This window comes from Ailuropoda melanoleuca, chromosome 7, assembly GCF_002007445.2.
Source record: "Ailuropoda melanoleuca isolate Jingjing chromosome 7, ASM200744v2, whole genome shotgun sequence".
In the NCBI taxonomy this organism is placed as follows: Eukaryota; Metazoa; Chordata; class Mammalia; order Carnivora; family Ursidae; genus Ailuropoda; species Ailuropoda melanoleuca.
The window spans coordinates 140,476,495-140,496,397 of NC_048224.1; the positions used below are offsets into that span (position 1 = coordinate 140,476,495).

The 19,903-nt window shown below is 55.8% G+C and overlaps 1 protein-coding gene across 13 annotated transcripts in view; it reads left to right on the top strand.

Moving 5' to 3' along the window:
* Positions 1 to 19,903, top strand: part of ATP11A (ATPase phospholipid transporting 11A) — a 98,887-nt gene that overhangs the window by 60,013 nt on the left and 18,971 nt on the right. For all 13 annotated transcript variants that reach the window (XR_004626836.1, XR_004626837.1, XM_034665503.1 and 10 more), the window contains exons 14-23: positions 526 to 689; positions 1,971 to 2,042; positions 3,287 to 3,360; positions 6,411 to 6,514; positions 13,393 to 13,574; positions 15,741 to 15,992; positions 17,108 to 17,282; positions 18,838 to 18,940; positions 19,089 to 19,234; positions 19,740 to 19,799. Coding sequence is in view for 11 of the 13 variants with exons in the window: in XM_034665503.1 (XP_034521394.1) it covers positions 526 to 689; positions 1,971 to 2,042; positions 3,287 to 3,360; positions 6,411 to 6,514; positions 13,393 to 13,574; positions 15,741 to 15,992; positions 17,108 to 17,282; positions 18,838 to 18,940; positions 19,089 to 19,234; positions 19,740 to 19,799 (1,332 nt within the window). In the remaining 2 variants the exon portion in view is untranslated. The remainder of the gene's footprint in view (positions 1 to 525; positions 690 to 1,970; positions 2,043 to 3,286; positions 3,361 to 6,410; positions 6,515 to 13,392; positions 13,575 to 15,740; positions 15,993 to 17,107; positions 17,283 to 18,837; positions 18,941 to 19,088; positions 19,235 to 19,739; positions 19,800 to 19,903) is intronic.

Here is a 19,903-nt window from a genome sequence, read left to right on the forward strand (position 1 = left end):
GCCTCGCCACGGTCACCACGGTCAGTGAGAAGACCATTCCCAAAACCTTGGTGACCGCAGAGCCCTGTGCAGGGTGCCCTGGAGACTGAGGACAGCTCACCTTAGCAGGCAGTGCGGTGATAGACCCTGGTAACCAGGTGCACCATATCCCCTGCCACATCTGCTTTAGACGGTTTCCCCATGGAAACTGCTCTTTCACGGCAGAATCTCAGAGGGAGGGCCCGTGGTCTGTGGCCCACCTGGGAGGGCAGTCAGGGATCCTCAGGGCATCCAGGCTCCTGGATGCCGAGTTCACCTCCTCTGACTTGGCACCGACGTGCTCACCTCCCTTACTCAGTAGTGCTGAAGAATGGAGAAGCCATGCTTCCACCCGTCCCTGTAAGCACCAGAGACGAGACTAATCCATGGCTGCGGACCCCCGAAAGTGGCATGTCCTGCTTTATTGTTCATGGTCTTCTGCATATTTGCTATGTGCTTAGAGCCAATATGGCATAGATTCGGGGGGTTTGTGTCATGCTTTTGCAGGAACGAGAAGAGCTGTTTTTCCGGGCCCTGTGTCTGTGCCACACCATCCAGGTGAAGGATGACGACGATGTGGACGGACCCAGGAAGTCACCAGACTCGGGGAAATCCTGTGTGTACATCTCGTCTTCTCCCGACGAGGTGGCCCTTGTTGAGGGTGTCCAGAGGTGCGTCTCTGGGCGGGTCTGGCACGCGAGGGCTCGTCCTGGAGTGTCCGGAGGCGGCCCCTGTGCTGGGACGCTTGCTGGGGTGTGGGCAGGGCAGGCGGAGCCTTCGTGCCCCATGTCCCCCACCTCCGTGCTGGTGGATGAGGGTCCCTCCCGCACACAGCCTGCCGCGGGCGTGAGAAGCAGCTGTTCCTGCTGCCGGATTCTGTCACTGTCTTTTCAGCTTCGTTATTTCCATAATTTCGTCTCGTATCACCTGTTCTATCCTCTGCTTCTCCACTCTCGCTGTGATTACGTCCTGTTGCTTCTGCTCCGTTGAAACATTTTTTATTTTGTCCTGACTAGTTTTTCGGTCTTTTATCTGTGCAGCCAGGGTTTCTCTGGTGTCTTCTGTGCTTTTTGAGGCCCAGCTGGTATTCTTACGACTGTTGTTCTGAATGCTTGTTCAGATATGTTGCTTGTATGTTTGGAGTAAATCCCGGGCTGTGGGTTCTCTATCGGGGTTGTAAACGGGCTTCTCCTCCTAACTTCTCTTAAAGATGTGAACAGTCTTAGATACGCTTCAGGGCAAGTCCTCTTTGTGCGTCCTAATGAGCGCTCAGAAGTGCAGCCATTGTCAGAGGTTAGGCCGGGCTGTTCCTGCCCGCCAGGGTAGACTCACCTCCAAGAAGCCTGCCAGCTCGTCCCCACGGTCCCGTGGCACGCTTGCTTGTTGTGGCCACCACTGTGCGGGGGTCATGCGTCCCCTCCCCACCTCTGAGCTCCTGGCGTCCAGAAGCCACGCCCTCGTCTCTCTGCCCCACGGCACGTGGCACGTGGGCAGCGCTCAGTTGTGCTGGGGGAGGAGCGGGTGTTACGTGGTCCACGCTCTGCGGATGGTTGTTGACTGGCTGTTGGCTCTGGATCATGGTTCCCTCCTCGGTAAAATGAGAGGGTCGTCCTGGAGACGGACCAGCAGCCTCTCAGGATCCTTGTCATTGTGAGGTGGCCGCTCTGGCCAAAAGCCCCACTGATCAGTAAGCAAGAAGGGTCCCTGCAGGGGCCAGTCCACAGACCAGTCCGAGGGTGGGACGGGTCAGAAATTCTGTTGGTTCTCGGACAGTTTTTGAGACGGTGAATAAATCTCCACTTTAATTTCCTTAGTCTGTAATTCAGTTCACAACCTCTGTTTTACCAGAACTGTTTCTTTCTTGACAAGAAAGCTCTCCCCAAACTTAAATAACGTATGAAGGGGGAGCCTCAGAGCTGGGAATTAAGCTCGACTTGCTCTCCCCTTTGCAGACTTGGCTTCACATACCTGCGGCTGAAGGATAACTACATGGAGATCTTAAACAGGGAGAACGACGTGGAAAGGTGAGCCCCACACGTTCACAAGACGTAAAGACTCACGCTCACAACGGTCTTCGTGGGGAAACCCAGATTCCCTGCCCCGCTCCCACACCTTCCTCTCCTGACGGCCCCAGACCGTTGCCCACAGGCCCATCGGTCAGAATGGAGGCTGGCGGGGTGGTGCCGCGCCACCCGGAGCGTTTGCTCAGAGCCGTCTCGGTGAGGCTTTACACAGGGCAGGGGTCCCTGCAGCGTCTAGGATGTCTGGCACCGAGTGGCCCCAAGACGCTGTGTTCCGGGAGCAGCAGCTCCCCGGTCGTGGGACGCCCTGCAGACAGTCGGAGCAAGGGTGCTCCTGATGCTTATGGCTTGTGTTTGTCTCCAGGAACCACACGTGTTCGGTGTTCGTGACCGTGCCCGTCAGAGACGGCTGGTCCCAGAGACAGGGCGTATCTTCACTCTTGACTTGGAACTCTGTCTCTCCTTTATAAATAAATTTGCAGTAATGGGTACAGGCAAAGACAGGTGGCAAAGAATGCAAGGGTTGGTGGCTGTGGCTTCAAAAGCCCTGGATTTTAATGTTTCCTTAAGAAACGTGGACTCCCCGGTCGGCAGGAGTGGGGAGCCCCTGTCCCAGAGCTGGCTGCTGGTCCTAGGTCGGTGCAGTGGGCTTGTCCCTAGGGCGCTGGCGGCTCCCGCAGAGGGGGGCCCCCTTGGGGTGCTGCCCAGCGGCGCACAGGCCCTCCTACAGCTTGTAAGCCGGCTGGGGTCTCGACCCCGGGGAGTTTGCAGAGGCGTCTGTCCGGGGTGGTTGAACTACTTAGGTATTTCGAATGCCGGCAGAAATCACGGTCTTGTGATAATGACTGTGCAAGCCGACTACATAGCGTGTTCTTTGCTTTCTAAATGATTTTTATGAACTTGGAGGATGCTGGTGCATTGCCGGGCACCGCAAGCTCTGATTCGGCCTGTGAGTCTGTGTTCAGAATCCAGGAACGTGAATGTGCAGTTTGTGTGGTCGACGGACTCCAGGGCCTGTTGGGCTGGGGGTGAGCCCGCGGGAACCTGGCCTCAGCCTCGCCCTGCCCTGGGGGTGCTGGTGCCAGCCGCCAGGAGCACAGTCCCCCGTGAATCCCGGCAGGGCGGTCTGTCTGTGCTCAGGGCAGAGGACACCCCAGACGCTCTGCCGCCGGAAGTGCTGTGATTACCCGATTCCAGGACTTCGAGAGCCAGATGGGATTTAAAGCAATTGGTGATCTGTTTTTCAGGTTTGAATTGCTGGAAATTTTGAGTTTTGACTCAGTAAGAAGGAGAATGAGTGTGATTGTAAAGTCTGCTACAGGTAGGAACGTTTTCTTCCTTCGAGTGTTTGAGTTATACGTGGTGGTGGTTTTATTCTCGTGCTTACGTTCTGCAACAGCTTTAGGGTCTAACCGTTCATTCTCTTAAAAAAAAAAATGAGGTGAGCCCACCGCAGGTCCCAGGGCTTCTCAGCATTGTACGCGGTGCAGGTGCAGCCCGTGGGTCCTGCAGGGTCTCCCCTCGTGCCCTGTGGCTGCGACACACTGCAGCCTTAGGTCACCACCTACAGCCTTCCGGGTTCCTGCCACCGCGTCCGTCCTAAGAATCCTGCCGGCGCCCTGAGCACCTGCTGTGTCGGGCACACACTTCTCCAGTGTCTAGCACTGACGCCCTGAGCTGCCTTCCCAGCTCTCCACCCTAGGCCAGCCCCGAATGTGCGCATTTCCACTTGAGGCCTCTACCTGGNGGAGGCCTCTACCTGGAGGGACTTTTCCACCTGCAGGCCTCTGCCTGGTGGGGACTTTTCCACCTGCAGGCCTTTGCCTGGAGGGACTTCCACTTGAGGCCTCTACCTGGTGGGGACTTTTCCACTTGAGGCCTCCACCTGGTGGGGGTGTTTCCACCTGCAGGCCTCTGCCTGGAGGGACTTTTCCACCTGAAGGCCCTCTGCCTGCAGGGGTATTTCTACCTGGAGACCTCTACCTGGTGGGGGGGTTTCCACCTGGAGGCCCTCTACCTGGAAGGGTGTTTCCACCAGGAGGCACATTGGGGAATTTTGTGTCGGCCAGTGTCCTTCGTTACCACAGGAGGCAAAGTCGGTGGGTGCCCTTAAGCAGGGTCCTTGTGACGGTGTTCTGGGGGACCGGCAACGGCTTGTCTCCTCTGACCGCAGAGGACGGTGTGAGTTTGTTGGGGCACATCTTTCGGCAGAACCCTGTGAGTCACTTTCCGGGGTGCTGGATGAGCCCGGGGAAAGCATGTGGCAGCTGTGGGTGCTGTCCCTGCATGGTCCCCACACTCTTGAGCCCGTTGTCAACGTGGCGGACTGGCGCGGCTCAGCCAGTGAGATTTGCACCGAGTGTCGCGGGACGTAACACAGTATAAATGCAGCCTGTGACATGTGGAGACGTTCTGCCACTCGGGTCAGCAGGACATGGGAAACACCCTGAATGTTGAAAAACAGGCGCAGGTGGGCTAGGGCGTGCCTGGTCGAAGCGCCCGCCCGGAAGAAAGGCACCGCATTAGAACTTGACTTCATGGGCCCTTCGCCTTGGCGTTCCCCGCGGGGATGGATGTGCCGTCTCGCAGCTGAGTCACGTCTGGGAGACGGTTCACGAGCCACAGGCGTGACTGCACCGCAGGAAGTGAGGCAGCCCTTACTCACCAAGTCCTGCCCCCTCTGTGCTCTGAGTGGAGCTGGGCACCCGCAGGGGGGAGCCCTCGGAAACGACCGTCACCTTCCCACAGAGGAGCATCGCTGAGCTCGAGAAGGGGCGCAGTCATGATAGGAATCCTGTCCACGGCAGTCACACCGGTCCAGGGCCCCTTCGGCGGGGAGATGTCTGCCCGTTCCCGAGGGTTCCCCTGCAGAACTGCAGGCTTACCGGGACAGACCATGTGCCATGAGGACCAGCCGCGGCACCAATTAATTCCAGAAGTGTGAATAATTAAACAGGTGGTTCTTCAAGTAATAACGCGTCCCCGGAGATGAGACTAATTGCTCTGGTTTTCCAGCCTGAAGGGCACGGGAGACCACAAGCCCCTCTGGCCAGTGAACAGCGTGGCTGCTTCTGAGACCGTGAGCGGGCCTCGGCCGCGGCTTGCCCTGCGGCTGGTGACGCCCTGTGTGGGGGCTCCCCCGCTTCCTAGCTTCTTGCTCACGTGCAGAACCGGACGAGCGGGATCTGAGGTGGTGGCACCTACGGTCCCCTCTGGTTTTTGCACACTTTGATTTACACTCTGGGTGTTTTTGTCAGGCTATCCATAACCAGGTCCCAGGGGCGAGCACGTTCTGCCTGGAGTGAGGGAGTCACAAGTTGAGACAGTGGGAAATTTAAGGCACCCACAAGCTGTTACTGTAAATCCTTGTGATTCTTCTAGAAAAAAGCAGAGAACACATCATGAGGTCGTCTCGACTGTCCTTCTTGCTGTAAACCACGTCTGCAGAAGTTAGGTCTATAGTCAGGAATGGGTTCTGCCCCCAGGCTGGTTGTGGGGCCAGCCCAAGCCCCCACTCTTCATGGCTCGTGACCAGAATCCAGGCGTGTCCTAGGGATCGGGCTCCCTGCCCTGCGGGGCCCCAGCCTGGCTCCCTGCGCTGGTGGCCTGGACGTCACTGGACACCATGCTTTCTGACCGCAGGTTTGACCTGAGCCTTGGTCTGGTCTCAGGACGTCTGTGAGCGTCCGTTGTGCTGTTCCGGGTGTTTCGCTCTGTGTGCCACAGGACTCGGCTCTGGATGCCACGGCTGAGTTCAGGCGCCCTTGTCTAGGTTTCCACGCTGTCCAGGAGCCGTGAACAAACAAAGCCGGCCTGGTGAAGTGCCGTGTGGCTTTTTGGGTCTGGAGATCCGAGGCTGGAAGAGAAGGAGCCTCCACGTGTGGGGCCTGTTGGCCAGAGCTGGCATCTTCTGTCTTGTTCTTCCTCTTGGTCTTGGGCTGGAGTTTCCCTGCTTACCTGGATGAGAAAATCGGTTTATCTGGAGGGGGGCAGCGTGTCTGCACACCAGCTCCTGCGAAGCCATCGGGACGGTACTCAAGGTGTGGGGGACATTTCACAGCAGGCGTTCTGTGGGTCTTGTGAGTGTGAAGGTTGGCGGACACTGAGCTGCGTGGACCGACCACGCCCCTGCGTCCCCATGGCCAGACAGCGGCGGTGGTGATGGGTCTTCTTCCTGGTCCTAACTTCCCATGAGATTTGAGGCTGTGGGAGTAACGATTTGACTTGCTTGCACCTGGCAGCGGGTTTTGGGAAATCTCCACAATAGTCTCAACACTGGCATTCCCAGTTTTGTGTCTTCGCAAAAGCATAATGTGAAGAATGGTTTTTCCTGTAGTCCCATTAAACATCTTTGTTTCCCTCGTTTTATAGGAGAAATCTACCTGTTCTGCAAAGGGGCAGATTCCTCAATATTTCCCCGAGTGATAGAAGGCAAAGTCGACCAGATCCGGGCCCGAGTGGAGCGCAATGCGGTGGTGAGATGGGGCTGGGGGCGGCCTGTGTGTCCCTTGCCGGGAGGGCGGTCTGGCTGCAGCGTCCTGTTCTGTCCCCTGAGGGATGCAGTCTGAAGGCCACGCGCCCCACACAGTACTCGACTCCCTGGACCGTGGCGAGCTTTCATTGTGGGGGGGGGGGTCAGAATCAGAAGCGCATCTGTGGTGATTGTGTCGGGGTCCTGAGGGATTTCTGGTGATTCGCCTCAACATCGTGAAGCCACTTCCCATGGCATTCCCCGCACGTCTCGTGCTGAAGGGCGGTTGGCCCGCTGGCTGCGCTCCAGCCCCATCACCCGCGGGAGGGCCGCAGGTGCCAGAGGGCGCGTGCATCTCTGATCCCGGAGCACCCTGCCCTCCCCACCAGACCCTAAGCCAGGGACAGTGGCCCCTCCCAGCCTTGCCCGCTACTGCAAGCCACAGAATTTCACGTGTAGCCGTCGTTACAAACCAAGGAGGGTTTGGCCAGGGTCACCTTGGAATGCGGGTCAGGAATCCTGAGCGGTGCTTTCACAAAGGGAGTGAACGCCCTACATGCGCCGGCCCACGGGAGTGTTGGTGCAAACCGCACTCCAGACTCCACATCAGGGGTGTGGCGGGGTGTGCTGGCGGGTGTGCGTGGCCCCACGGGAGTGTTGGTGCAAACCGCACTCCAGACTCCACATCAGGGGTGTGGCGGGGTGTGCTGGCGGGTGTGCGTGGCCCTGGCTTCAGGTCCCTGTGCGGGTGCCTGCTGACACCTGCGGGCCAAGGGAGGCACTGCCCTGAGCCGCAGGGACCTGGAAGGAAGCGCAGCTTTGGGGTGGTTGAACCCTGGTGTGGGAAAGTCATGGTCCCTCAGCCCTCTCTCCTCAGAGGCGCGGGTCCTGTTCGCGGAACGGAGGGCTGCTTTTCAGGCAGCACCTGAGGGCACACACGCACATGCCGCCGTCCCCAGGCACTGAGTGTTGACACAGGTGCGCCCTCTCAACCCCAGGGGGCAGCCCCATCTGGGAGTCACTCCAGCACTGGCTCTGAAATGACGGGTGGCCTTGTTCCCACAACAGACGGCTGGGACGCTGGCCACGCTGGTCGCCACACCTCTCAGGCCCGGGCCTGGCTACCGTCTGCACAGACCCCGGCCACTGCCCGGACCCCAGGCCTGTGCCCAGGATGCTGAGAGGATGCTCCCCGCCGCTCTGGGGTCCTCCGTCCACCCCCCCATTCTCTCGGGGGACGGGGGGTCCACACCGGACTCGGTGTATTCCCTGAGAACAGCCGCTGCGAGAGCCTCCAAAGTCCCCCCGCCCGTCGAGGAGGCGTTTGCTCCTGGGGAATGATCCTGGCACCTCCCCCATCTGCGCACGGGGACCCGGCGGCGTGGCTTCCCCGTCCTTGAGGCGCCTACGACCATAACTGGGTTTAAACTCTCCCTTTCACGCTTTTTAGTAACCTTGCCTCTGGCGCTAAAGTTCGCTGCAGGTGCTCGGTCCCCCACGTCTCGTGACCTTCAGAGCAGCTCCGGGTCGGGTGGCGCTCCGCGGCGGTGCTGGCGCTTCGTGTCGGGGCGCGTCGGCACCCGTGCTCTCCTCCCGCGTCGGCTCGCCCACCACCATCCCCGGCTGATCGGCTTGACGCGCCTGGGGCTTGTGTCCGAGTGCGGCCGTCGCAGAAGCAGCTGTGCGTGTCCTGGGACGGACACGTGTCTCCTCACTCAAGGGGCCAGCTGTCAGCGCGTCTTTGTTCTCTGCGTCCCGTGGCCATCTTGGGTGGCCGCTTTCGGGCCGCCGGTTGTGGTGGGCTCGGGCGTGGCCCCTTCACGTCTGCTCAGGCTGCTTGGGTCTCTCGGGTCTGCGGGTTTCTGGTTTTTCGTCAAGCTGGGAAGTTTTTCAGCCAGTATGTCTTCAGATGTTTCCTCCCCTCCCACCTTTCAGGAACCCCAGGGCCCCGTGGGACAGTGTGCTTGCTCGTCGTGGGGCCCCCTCGGTCTTTTTCTTTGAAAACGTCTCGGTTTTGTTTTGGGGACTTCCTGTCACCTGGTTCATGCCCCGTCCTCCCACGTGCCGTGTCTTGTCAGCCACACGTCGTAGCCGGGTACGTCCCATCGCAGGCGCTGGGGGCTTTCTCTCACCTGCACGTCTGTATTTAATTTTGGGACTCATGTGACATAGGCGGTCATTGGACGTGTTTTTTCCCCAGTTCTGCCCTCAGCCGTGGTTCATGTCCTCGCTGTGGATAACACTCTCTGCCCATTGCGTGCTGCTGGCCTGGGATGGGACCGGCCCGAGGACACTGCCCTGCAGGGTGTGGGGGAGCCCCGTGTTCCCGTCAGGCATGGCTCGGTTCCTGGAGCAGCGTGTTCTGTTCACATGGGGGCTTTGTGACGTGTGGGGTGGGTCCAGGGCGTCGCTCGGGTGAGGTGAGTCCCCACCGCCCCCTCCAGAGGGGAAGGCCCTGCAAACTGTGGGGCCTCCAGCCTGGCTTCTGGGACGGCACTGTCCCCTCTCCGTCCTGGCCGGGGGAGCCCCTCCCATGCCCACCGGTCCTCTGCACACACTTGGGGGCTGCCGCAGTCACCGTGCCGGGAACCTCCCGACTCTCCAGGCCTGGGCAGGGGCAGCTGTGTGTGGAGATGTGACTGTGGAGTCTCAGGAAGCCGTAAGGATCGTGCGGAGGGGTGACCGCGTTTCCTCGCATCTTCCTGCACGGAGTGCACGTCGGAGTGGGAACAGGTGTTGGCCCAAACTGCAGTCTGTCACTGTGTCACTTGCATGGCGTCCTGGCCCACCACGTGCAGGTGCAGAGCCGAGCCACGCCTTCCTGTCCCACCCGGCCCTGCACCCGGCCCTGCCAGCTGCGGTAGGTCTGCCGTTGGCCGGCGCTCGTCGTTCAAGAGCGCGATGGAAACGCGACGGTGCAGAGGGTGCCAACATTGGTTCCTCTGCGAGCTGAGCAGCGTCCACGGTGTGGGCATATTGCTTCTCGTCCTTCTGCTGGAAGACGTTAGGGTTGTTTCCAGCGTGAAGCCGCCAGAAATAAGCCTGCCTGTAATTTATGTCCAGGTTGTGTGGACATAAATTTTCATTTCTTTGGGGTGAATGCCCCGGAGCGTGATATAAATGTGCATTTAGTTTTTTAAGAAACTCCCACCTGTTTTCTGGCGTGGGCACCGTTCAGGCACCCGCATCTCCGTCTGCAGCCAGCGCCCCGCGTGGGCGGGTGGCGTCTGTGCCTGCCCAGGCCGCAGCCTCCAGGGAGCTCTCATGCGCCCTGGCACCATCTCTTCTACAGGTTTTGCATTTAAATCTGCGATCCGTTTCTTGTTGCGGTAAATACATGTAACAGATTTTGCCGGGCAGCCGTCATCGGCCTGTGATTCATTGGCATCAACTACGGTCTTCAACCCAAATAGAAACCGTACCCACAAAGCAAAATCTACTCCTTCCGTGCTCCCCCCAGCCCCTAACCTCTGCTCTACCTGCCGTCCCCGCACACTTAGCTCTTCTGGGTATTTCGTGCAGCGGGCTCATACGGTATTTGTCTGCTCGTGGCTGCCTGTCCTCGCTCAGCGTCGTGTCCTCCAGGTTCCTCCAGGCGTGGCTGAGTTCTGTCCCGCCCCGTGGATAAACCGCGCGGGCCACGTTTTGTCCACCCATCCGTCGATGCACACACGCTTGTGTCTGCGTCTCGGCAGCTGGGAGTAGTGTTTTTGGGGACACTGGTGCCCGTGTATCTGTTCAGGGTCCTGCTTTCAGTACTGCGGTCACGCGCCTGGGGGTGGAATTGCTGGGACCTGTGGGGACTCCTGTATGTTTAAGTCTTGACGACACCAGACGGTTTCCCACAGGGGCTGCACCATTGCGCATTCCCGCCAGAACGCTCGCGGACATGAGTTCGTTTCTGTGTTTTTATTAGAGTTCTCATGCTGGGTATGCAGTGGCATCTCATTATNGGGCTGCACCATTGCGCATTCCCGCCAGAACACTCGCGGACATGAGTTCGTTTCTGTGTTTTTATTAGAGTTCTCATGCTGGGTATGCAGTGGCATCTCATTATGGTTGTGACTGCTTTTCCTTAATGACCACGGGTGCTGGTCGTGTTTTCTTGTGCTTCCTGACCACTGGAAGGTCTTTGCAGAAGTGCGTATTCAGCCCTTTGCCCGTTTTTAAATTTTTTTTTTTTAAAGATTTTATTTATTCATTTGACAGAGAGACAGCCAGTGAGAGAGGGAACACAAGCCTGGGGAGTAGGAGAGGAAGAAGCAGGCTCCCAGCGGAAGAGCCTGACATGGGGCTCAATCCCAGAACGCCGGGATCACGCCCTGAGCCGAAGGCAGACGCTTAACGACTGAGCCACCCAGGCGCCCCTTTGCCCGTTTTTAAATTGGGCTGTTTTTTTCTTGTTGGATGGTAGGAGTACTTTATATATTCTGAATCCTAACGCCTTGGGAGACATGTACGTGATTTGTGACTATTTTCTCCCATTTTGTTGGTTGTGGTCTCACTCTCTTGATAGTGTCCTTCAGTGAAAAAAATTTTAAATTATAATCAAGTTCAATTCCTCTGGTTTCTTTTGTTGCCTGTGCGTTTATAAAACTATTGCCAAACCCAAGGTCATGAAGATTTTCCCGTGTTTTTTTCTGAGAGTTTCCTGGTGTTAGCTCTTACACAGAGGCCTGTGATCCATTCTGAGTTAATTTTGTAAGTGTCGTGAGGAACGGTCCAACCTCATTCTTTCACAGGTGGCTGTGCAGTTCTCCAGCACCGTTTATGGGTTAGATGCCCTTCTCTGTTGAAGGGTCCTGGCACCCGTGTCGAAAATCCCCCGACCATGCACGGGAGGCTCACTTCTGCTCTGTTGTTCTCTGTCTGTCTTACTGCCAGGAGCACAGTTTTGACGACTGTCCCTTTCCAGTAAGTTTTGAAATCAGGAAGCGTGGGTCCTTCAACTTTGTTGTTCTTTTACGAAACTGCTGGATGATCTCAGAATTGGCGATTGCACACAGGCGTCCGGGTGTGTTTGGCCATTGGGCAGCTGCTGGGGTCACACCCGCACTGTGGATGGCTGCGGGGGTGTCATAGGACTGGGAAGTCTTCCAGTCCACCCACTCGGGGCACCTTTCCGTTTTCCCCGGGCTCTCGCAATTTCTCTCGACGACATGCTGTAGTTTCCAGCCTGCAAATCTCTTAGCTCCTTGACACGACTGATTTTGTGTGTCGACCATTTCCCCAATTTGTCAGTTCCAGGGGTTTGTGGGATCTTCAGGGCTTTCATCATATGTGTGAATAGAGGTAACTTCACCTCTTCCTTTACAATTTGGATACCTTTTTTTTTTCTTGCTTAGTTGCTCTGCTTAGGAATTCCAGGGCTGGGCTGCATACAAGTGGCCAAAGTGGCCGTCCTGGTCGTGTGTCTGATCAAGGGGGCTCTCTGTCTTTCCGTGTTTCACAGTATGGTGTCAGCTGTGGGGTTTTCATTAATGCCTCTGTGGTCCTGGAGAAATTCCCTTCTCTTCCTAGTGTATCGAGTGGTTTTTGTCACAAAGAGGTGTTGGATTTTGTGCGATGCTTTTCCTGCATCAGCGGATGATCATGGGGGCTTTCCCTTCACTCCGCTACGACCATGTAGCACGTGGACTGACCCCTTCCCGAGTCCTCCTTGCCTTCCGGGGAGAAAGCCACTCGGTCACAGTGCATCAGCCTTCCGATACGCTCTTGGATTCCATTGCTGGTACTTTGCTGAGGATTTTTGCGCTTGTATTTGGAAGAGATATTGTTCTTTTATTTTCTTTTTTGTAGTGTATCTGTCTGGCTTTGTTTGCACATCAGTGTTGTTTTATATACTGTGTCCGGGGCTTGGGTAGTACTTAGCAGGAGGAATCAGAAGTTTCTACCCCCGGCTCCACAATCAGAAATCCCAAATCTACTTTTAAAAACAAACGTATTTTATTTCACAAAGCTCTGCTTACCATTCACACCAACTCTTTGAAGAACTTCGAGGACAATAGGAGAGATTAGCCGCACTGTGGTTGTGTCCTGCTGCTGCATTTGGAGGTCTGAGAAATCATGAGAAATGCACAGGTTTTCTGGCAGTTACGGGAAGTTGGAACGCATATACTGGAAAATCTTTTTAAAAAATCTTACAAACCAAGATTCTCCCAGAATTTGCCCTGATTATGTAGGAGGACTCTGGCTCTTTCCCTAGGATTAGCGAGTCAGGGCTGAGAGGGAAGACAGAAGGGAAGTCAGAGCATCAGACCATCGTGATGGTTTGCTTCTTCTTGGCGGGAAGGAAACCATGACTGATGGAATCGAAGCGCTCCATGTGTGGTGCTCGGGCACGACGGTGTCTCGCTGGCTGGTGGCATGTGTCCTGTGTGTCACCAGAGTCACGATCATAGTAAATCCACTGTTCCTGGATTCTTATTTCTCTGTCCTGTGGACCCAGTAGGTTTGAAAAATAGCTGAGCGGTTTTCCTTCAGTGGTTGTGAAGTAAGACGAAACTATATTACAAACTCCCCGTGTAAAAAATGTTACTTTACAAGCATCGCTTGATAGTCACAATAAAATTTCAAATTACTATCCTAAAAAAAGCTCAGCTTTTCATTTGTCAGAATAAAAGAACAACGTGTTATGTTTTCACGGCCCTGAATTGTATTATCCCGATGCTTACCTGTGTGAAATTTTGTAATCTGTAAGGATTGTCTGTATTTCACATGTATGTAACTAATTCAGGTGTAATGACTAATCCCTTTGAGGGTGGGTTGGCTCACAGTTCTGTAGTCCTTCTGAGTCGAGGGGATATTGGGAAAGCTCATGAAAGATAAAGTTCAGCAGAGGGACCCTTGAGTTCACATTAAACACTGTGCTGTTTCCTGCAGGAGGGGCTTCGAACCTTATGCGTTGCCTACAAGAGGCTCGTTCCGGAAGAGTATGAAGGTGTTTGTGCGCTGCTGCAGGCCGCCAAAGTGGCTCTTCAGGACCGAGAGAGGAAGTTAGCAGAGGCGTACGAGCACATAGAGAAAGACCTCATCCTGCTCGGCGCCACGGCCGTGGAGGACAGGTGAAGTACGCGCCACGTCCTGTCATCGGAAGTAAGGGGTGGTGCTCTGCGGCTTTGGGGCTGCGGGCGCCCAGGGGACTGGCCGCTGCACCTGATGCCCTCACGTGCACGTGCGTCCACAGCGGGATGAGTCAGGCCTCGGGGGGTGTCACCGGGAGGTCGTGCCTGGACGGTGTTTTACTTTCCGTGGATAAGGCTGGAGGGACCAGAGTGGTTGGCACATTCGCACCATGTCATCCGTCGTCAAGGGAGATGGTCGTTTTTAAATCATTCTGTAGAGTTCAGTCAATAATTCTCTTCCTAAATTTGTCACTAGTCCTTTCCGAGTTCACGTGTAACATTTTAGATGTGAAGGTATTCCGTGCATTTGTCGTTTTTCGTTGAAGTGTAAAACCGTGAAGTGGAATACTGTAAAAACCGCTACTGATAACTGGTAGGATTACCAACCAGGTGTCCTCCCGCTCCGAAGACGGGACTGCTCGTCCGCCACCATTCTGCGATGAGGCTGGACGTGAGTTCAGGCCTCGCGCACTGAGACGCGGGCATGTTGCTGTTGCGACTCAAGAGCGTGGACAGAAAGGAAAAGAAAAAATGACCCAATTTAACAGAATGATGCAGAAACTTGAGGGCATTTACTGAAAGTTTATTTCCCATAAAGGTTCAAGGTCTTTAAGGTGTAAATGGGCCCAACATTTAAGTTTTTACTAGAAACCTAGTTTTACGGTGTCTTTAACAAGCACTCCATGGCTTCCCAATCTCAATAGGGTGTCAGGTGACATGTTTGACTTCAATTTGATGACTTAAGGCCCTCCCGTCACTCAGGCCAGATGGGGATCCGGGCGCCAACGCAGGAAATATGCATAGCTTGTGCTCGGGACAGGCTTTAGAACATGCCACTGAGGGTCCACTGTGCTAGGAGGGAGGGACGGGCAGTGGGGTGCGTTTGCCTGGGGAAGAGGGGGACCGTCCTTGAAGGAGGAGCAGGGAGGGGAGAGTCTGGGCAGGGAGCCATACCTGCACACCGTCCTGAAGGTTGAGGGAGCAGATCAACTCGGCAGGGAGTTGGGACTTTGAAAACAGAGTAGGTGCCCAGGGGCAGGTGGGGGCCAGCAGCTTGGACGTGATGATATTCAGTCATTTCCCTAAAACCCCTAAACCAACGTCTTTTCAGACCTACCTTTCTGGTCCTCAGTTTCCATTTTCAAAAAAAATGATGAAATTAGGTTTTCCGTGTCCCTGGAATGCTGAGGTCATATGAGCTCAAGGATTTACTGAGGAAGCTTGCTCAGAGACTCATTGGGTCACCCCAGTTAGGGTTCGAACCCATCAGCGCTGGGCGGGAACACGGCGCATCGCTTCACACAGCCGTCGAAAACCCGGACGCTAAAATCTAGAAAGAATGGCAGGTCCCAAATGAGGCAGACGTGGTCTGATACCAGGCTTCCACGCACAGTGCGACAGCCTGACCAGCGTGCGAGCCGCTCCTCCTTGCACGTGTCTGTCCGCCCCCCCCGTGAGCTCTGGGCTTTCCACACCTAGCACAGGGTCGCTAACAGAGGCTCACCCCCGAGCTCTGGTGGAGGGGACGCATTGCAGGCAAATGCTTCCCACAGCATCTGACATGCGCCCAGCTCGTGGTGTGCGTTAGCCAGTCGTGGAACCGCTGTTGGCTTTCTTGGTGTTTTACCGTATTCAGGGGTACCTGGGCTCCCGTGTGGTAAGTGGCAGAATTACAGCAGTTCACACCAAAGCACAGCAGTGAATACTACTGACGACCTCTTTCCCTGGTCCCAATTTCCCCTGGTTAAGACTTTCTTTGCCGGCAGTTATGGTCCTTCTTGTAATTGCTCAGAATCCTCCACAAGTCGGGGAGCCCCAGCTAGACAGCACCGCGTGCTCGCCAAATGTTGATTATGCAAGAGCGACGCCTTCCTTCTTCCTATTAGCGTGTTTCCCTGCTTGGAGTTAGGAAGTGCTTTCCTGGGAGAAGTTACGGTGTGAGTGTAAAAGCAGCTTCGTGTCCTGCGTGGTGATATCACGAGCTCGTGGCGCGGTGCTTTTTATCTCCTGGGGATGGAAATCGTTTCCTAGGTCACACATTTTGGAAGTGCTCTGCTCCGCCCGTGCCACACTCAGGCCTGCGTGTCTCATTTCGGCTTTGCTCAGGCTGCAGGAGAAAGCTGCCGACACCATAGAAGCTCTACAGAAGGCCGGGATCAGGGTGTGGGTTCTCACCGGGGACAAGATGGAGACGGCCGCCGCCACCTGCTACGCCTGCCGGCTGTTCCGCAGGAGCACGCAGCTGCTCGAGCTCACCACCAAGAGGATCGAGGAGCAGAGTCTGCACGACGTCCTGTTTGAGCTGAGCAAGACCGTCCTGCGTCACAGTGGGAGCCTAACCAGGGACAACTTCTCAGGGTAGGCAGTGCCCCTTGCCCGCCACGGGAGGGCCACGCAGCACGGGAGGGCCGCACGGTCTCGGCACCCCCGCGGGTGGCGTGGTTCCGTCGCGGGGGGTGCTGGCAGCACCACGGTGCTCGCGGGGAACGGTGGGATGCGGTCGGAGCCATTTCTTTGTCGCAGTTGTGATGTGATTTTTTGCAGAAAGCGTATGTGTGTGTCTGTGAGCGTGTGTGCGTTCACTTTTAAATGCTGCTCAAGGGTGCAGGCTTGATGATTTATAAAATACTGGGAATGGGATCGTTCTCATCTGCTTATAAGGTGCCCAAGGGCTGTCCTGTGGATTCCTCGGGGTATCTGTCAGAGTGGAGAGAGAAATATTAATAATGCATGCTTATTCGCCTGTTAAGACAAAACAGGATATGCCCAAGAGTTGTTTTCTCCAAGAACATTCAGCAGTGTATTCACGTTTTATCAATGCTGTCTTTGCTGGTATCAGATCCATGCTCGAAGGTTAAGATTTCACGGGAATCATTTCAGAGTTTCATTAACGTAGTAAGGCAAAAGCAGCTCTCTCGTCACATGCAAATGTTAAGTGAGTTATAAGTAGTTCGAGGATGTCTCCCTTCACCTGATGTGCAGGACTCCTCGGGACCGGGGGTGCTGTTTTAACTTTTTAACTCAGCAGAAAGACGAACTCTGACCGTGGTCTTTCCAGCTCACGTCTTCCAGGCGGGATGTCCAGGGCAGGTTAGCGGCGAGGTTACAGCCTGAAGCTGGCCACCGTGGCCGGGCTTCGGGAGTAAAGACTGACCTCTGCAGGCCGCTGGATACGCGCTCTCCATCCGCCATGCAGAAGTGGCGGAATGTGCGCACAAAACCGCAGCGAGAGCTCGGGGTTTGCTTTCCCTGGGCGGCATGAGAACGTGTAGCTAAAACTCAGTTTTACACGTGGTCGAGGGCGTTCTGTGCGGCGCTCTAAAGACCGTGTTGATAAAACAAGGAATACCAGTCCCTTAATCCCTTGATCATCAATTTATAACATCTGCAGATACCAAAAAAAACCGGTGCGTTCTCCAGCAGTCTGCGGACTTGGCTGCTGAGTGACGGCTCTGGTTTGTGTGACTGAGCAGGCTCTCCGCGGACATGCAGGACTACGGTCTGATCATCGACGGGGCGGCGCTGTCTCTGATCATGAAGCCCCGAGAGGACGGGAGCTGCGGCAACTACCGAGAGCTCTTCCTGGAGATCTGCCGGAACTGCAGCGCCGTGCTGTGCTGCCGTATGGCGCCCCTGCAGAAAGCTCAGGTCGGCCCCATCTCGGCCAGCCCCCGGGGCGGGGGAGGTGCACACCCAGAGCCACCAGCTCGTTCTTACAACCTAGCAAGTCACCACCTTTTTAACATAGAAGCACAAGCGATAGAAATTTCCATCCTGATCTTTCTTTGCTTGTGGTGATTAGTTGAGAGTTGGCTGAATCCAAGGGATACGTCTCCCACCGGAGCCGGAAAGCCTGGCCCCATACGACCTCTCGTGCAGAGGGCCCCTCCTTTGTAAGACTCCATAGGAAAGATGGGAGGGTACAAGGGCATCGTGAGGCACCTGCCGCCATTGCAGCGACAGAGCTACGAGCCCTATGGAATGGCACAGTCGCGTGAGCGATGTCCTGCTGACCGTACATGGGAGTGCTGAGACACAGAGCACCGGGTAACTTGTCTACAGGGATGTATTTGGAAGCTGGCGCCCAAATACGGCTTCTGGCCTGTTGGGCTCCACCCTCCGGTCCTACCCACCCCACGTGGTCTGTTGGAGACCCACACCTGCTGCGTTTCTTTTCAGTAATTTGTGAAGCGTTGTAGAAGACGTGTGAGCGTGGGTGTCTTCCTGTATCAGGAATGCTACGGCACGTTTGAGATGCGTGAGACCGATTTTTCTTCAACTGTTTGTGAGAGAAATCCCATCACTTCTCCGACTGACGCAGGGGTTAGGGTAAAACACTGAAGGCCGCGTGTGAAGAGTCGTTTCTAGCATTTCGAGCATCCCCTCAGTAGAGCCCCTTAGAGACGCACCAGGACCCCCTCCCCGCAGGTGCCCGTGACCGCGGTCCTGCCCTGCCCCCCGCCCCCGCGTCTTCTGTGTTGGGCTCCACGTAAACCTGTGACGTCCCATCCAGAAGGGCAAACCTAAGGACTTTATGTTCGATTTTCACGTGTTACATGGTCCCTTTTATCTGTTTCTGACTGATTTTCACAAGTATTTACACACGTTAGTGTTTCGGACTCTGATCTTGAAACGGCAGGCGTCCACGCATGGCTGCTTGTCTTCTCGGGCTTCTGCCCTGAACCGCAGCCCTTAGACTCGTAGATGGAGAAAAAGATTGCAAAAAATGGATTACACACTTGTAATTACTAGTTGTATTGAATTTCCAGATTGGATTTGCACACGTGACGACTTTGAGGATTAAAATAATGTGACAAGCAGCTTATTTATAAACAATAGATGCTCAGTAACAAAGAGCTTGGCATGGCGGCGTCTTCCAGCCGAGCGTGCCGTCCCGGAGGTTTGCCTGGACCCCGTCGGCTGAATCTTAGCGTGCAGCCGTCACGGGCAGCTGCTGCCTACCAGCCTTTCCCAGTTTACTTCCTTGTCACCGCACGTCAGCAGGCTTCTCTTTGCTCTGCCGTGCGTCCAGTGTGAGAGGATCCGTCCTGTGCGCAGAGAGCACATTGAACGTAGGACGTTCACGCCAAGCCAACCGTTGTTCCGTCTTCCTTGACTGACTTGACATCTGTGTTCTTTCTGCCTAGTTCGCGATCTGTGCAGATAGAAAACAGAGAAGATAAGTTCTGCGTTTGTTTTCCAGATTGTTAAATTAATCAAACTGTCAAAAGAGCACCCTATTACTTTGGCTATCGGCGATGGTGCCAATGACGTCAGCATGATCCTGGAGGCGCATGTGGGCATCGGTAAGCCGCCCACGTCTGGGTGCCCACGAGCGGGGAGGGGGGACCGCTGGCGGGACCGAGGGGCGCGGGTGGGTCCGGACGTTCTCGTCTCCTCGTTTTGCTTCTTGCTTGCCCTCGCACGGTGCTGAGAGCGGGTCTCCTCCTGCAGGCGTCATCGGGAAGGAAGGTCGTCAGGCCGCAAGGAACAGCGACTACGCGGTCCCGAAATTTAAGCACCTGAAGAAGATGCTGCTTGTTCACGGGCATCTCTATTACATCAGGATATCCGAGCTCGTGCAGTATTTCTTCTATAAGGTAGGAGGGCGTCCGTGCCGCGGCCGCACGGTGTGCTGAGTGCCGCTCCGGTGCTGCGAGGGGCGGCTCAGGAAGAGACAGAAGCGGCCGGGAGGGAGGGGGTGTCGCGTTGCCCCTGACGGGGGAGGCAAAACACGCCTCTGCACGTCGGTTCGGCGACGCTGTTGTCACGTGACTGAGGGAAAGCTGTTCTCCCGTGCATCCTGGCGGTGACTCCTAATTCATCACGCACTCAGATGCTTTCCTGGCCATGCTCACACCCCTGCGTCCTCGTTCCTCCGTAAGCAGCGTCCCTGGACGCTGGCTGCTCACAGAGCGACCGGAACGTGCACTGCTGGTGGCGTTAAAATAAGAGCAGACTTTACAGCTCACGGCCTGCCCTTCTGAGAACACAGGACACTGGGGTCACTTCCTGCAGACACAGCGTGTGGCAGGGCCAGCTGAGGAGGGTGGGTGCGTCTCACAGCAGGCTGTTGAGCTAATGAGCGTGTGGCTTGCCTTTCAGAATGTCTGCTTCATCTTCCCTCAGTTTTTATACCAGTTCTTCTGTGGGTTTTCACAACAGGTACGTCCTACTGTGTGGGGTCAGAAGCTCCCCTGGGCCTTACCTCCCTTCCCTCGTGGGTGCTTGAAGGGAAGGGGAGAATACAGGAAGGAGCAGGCTGCAGG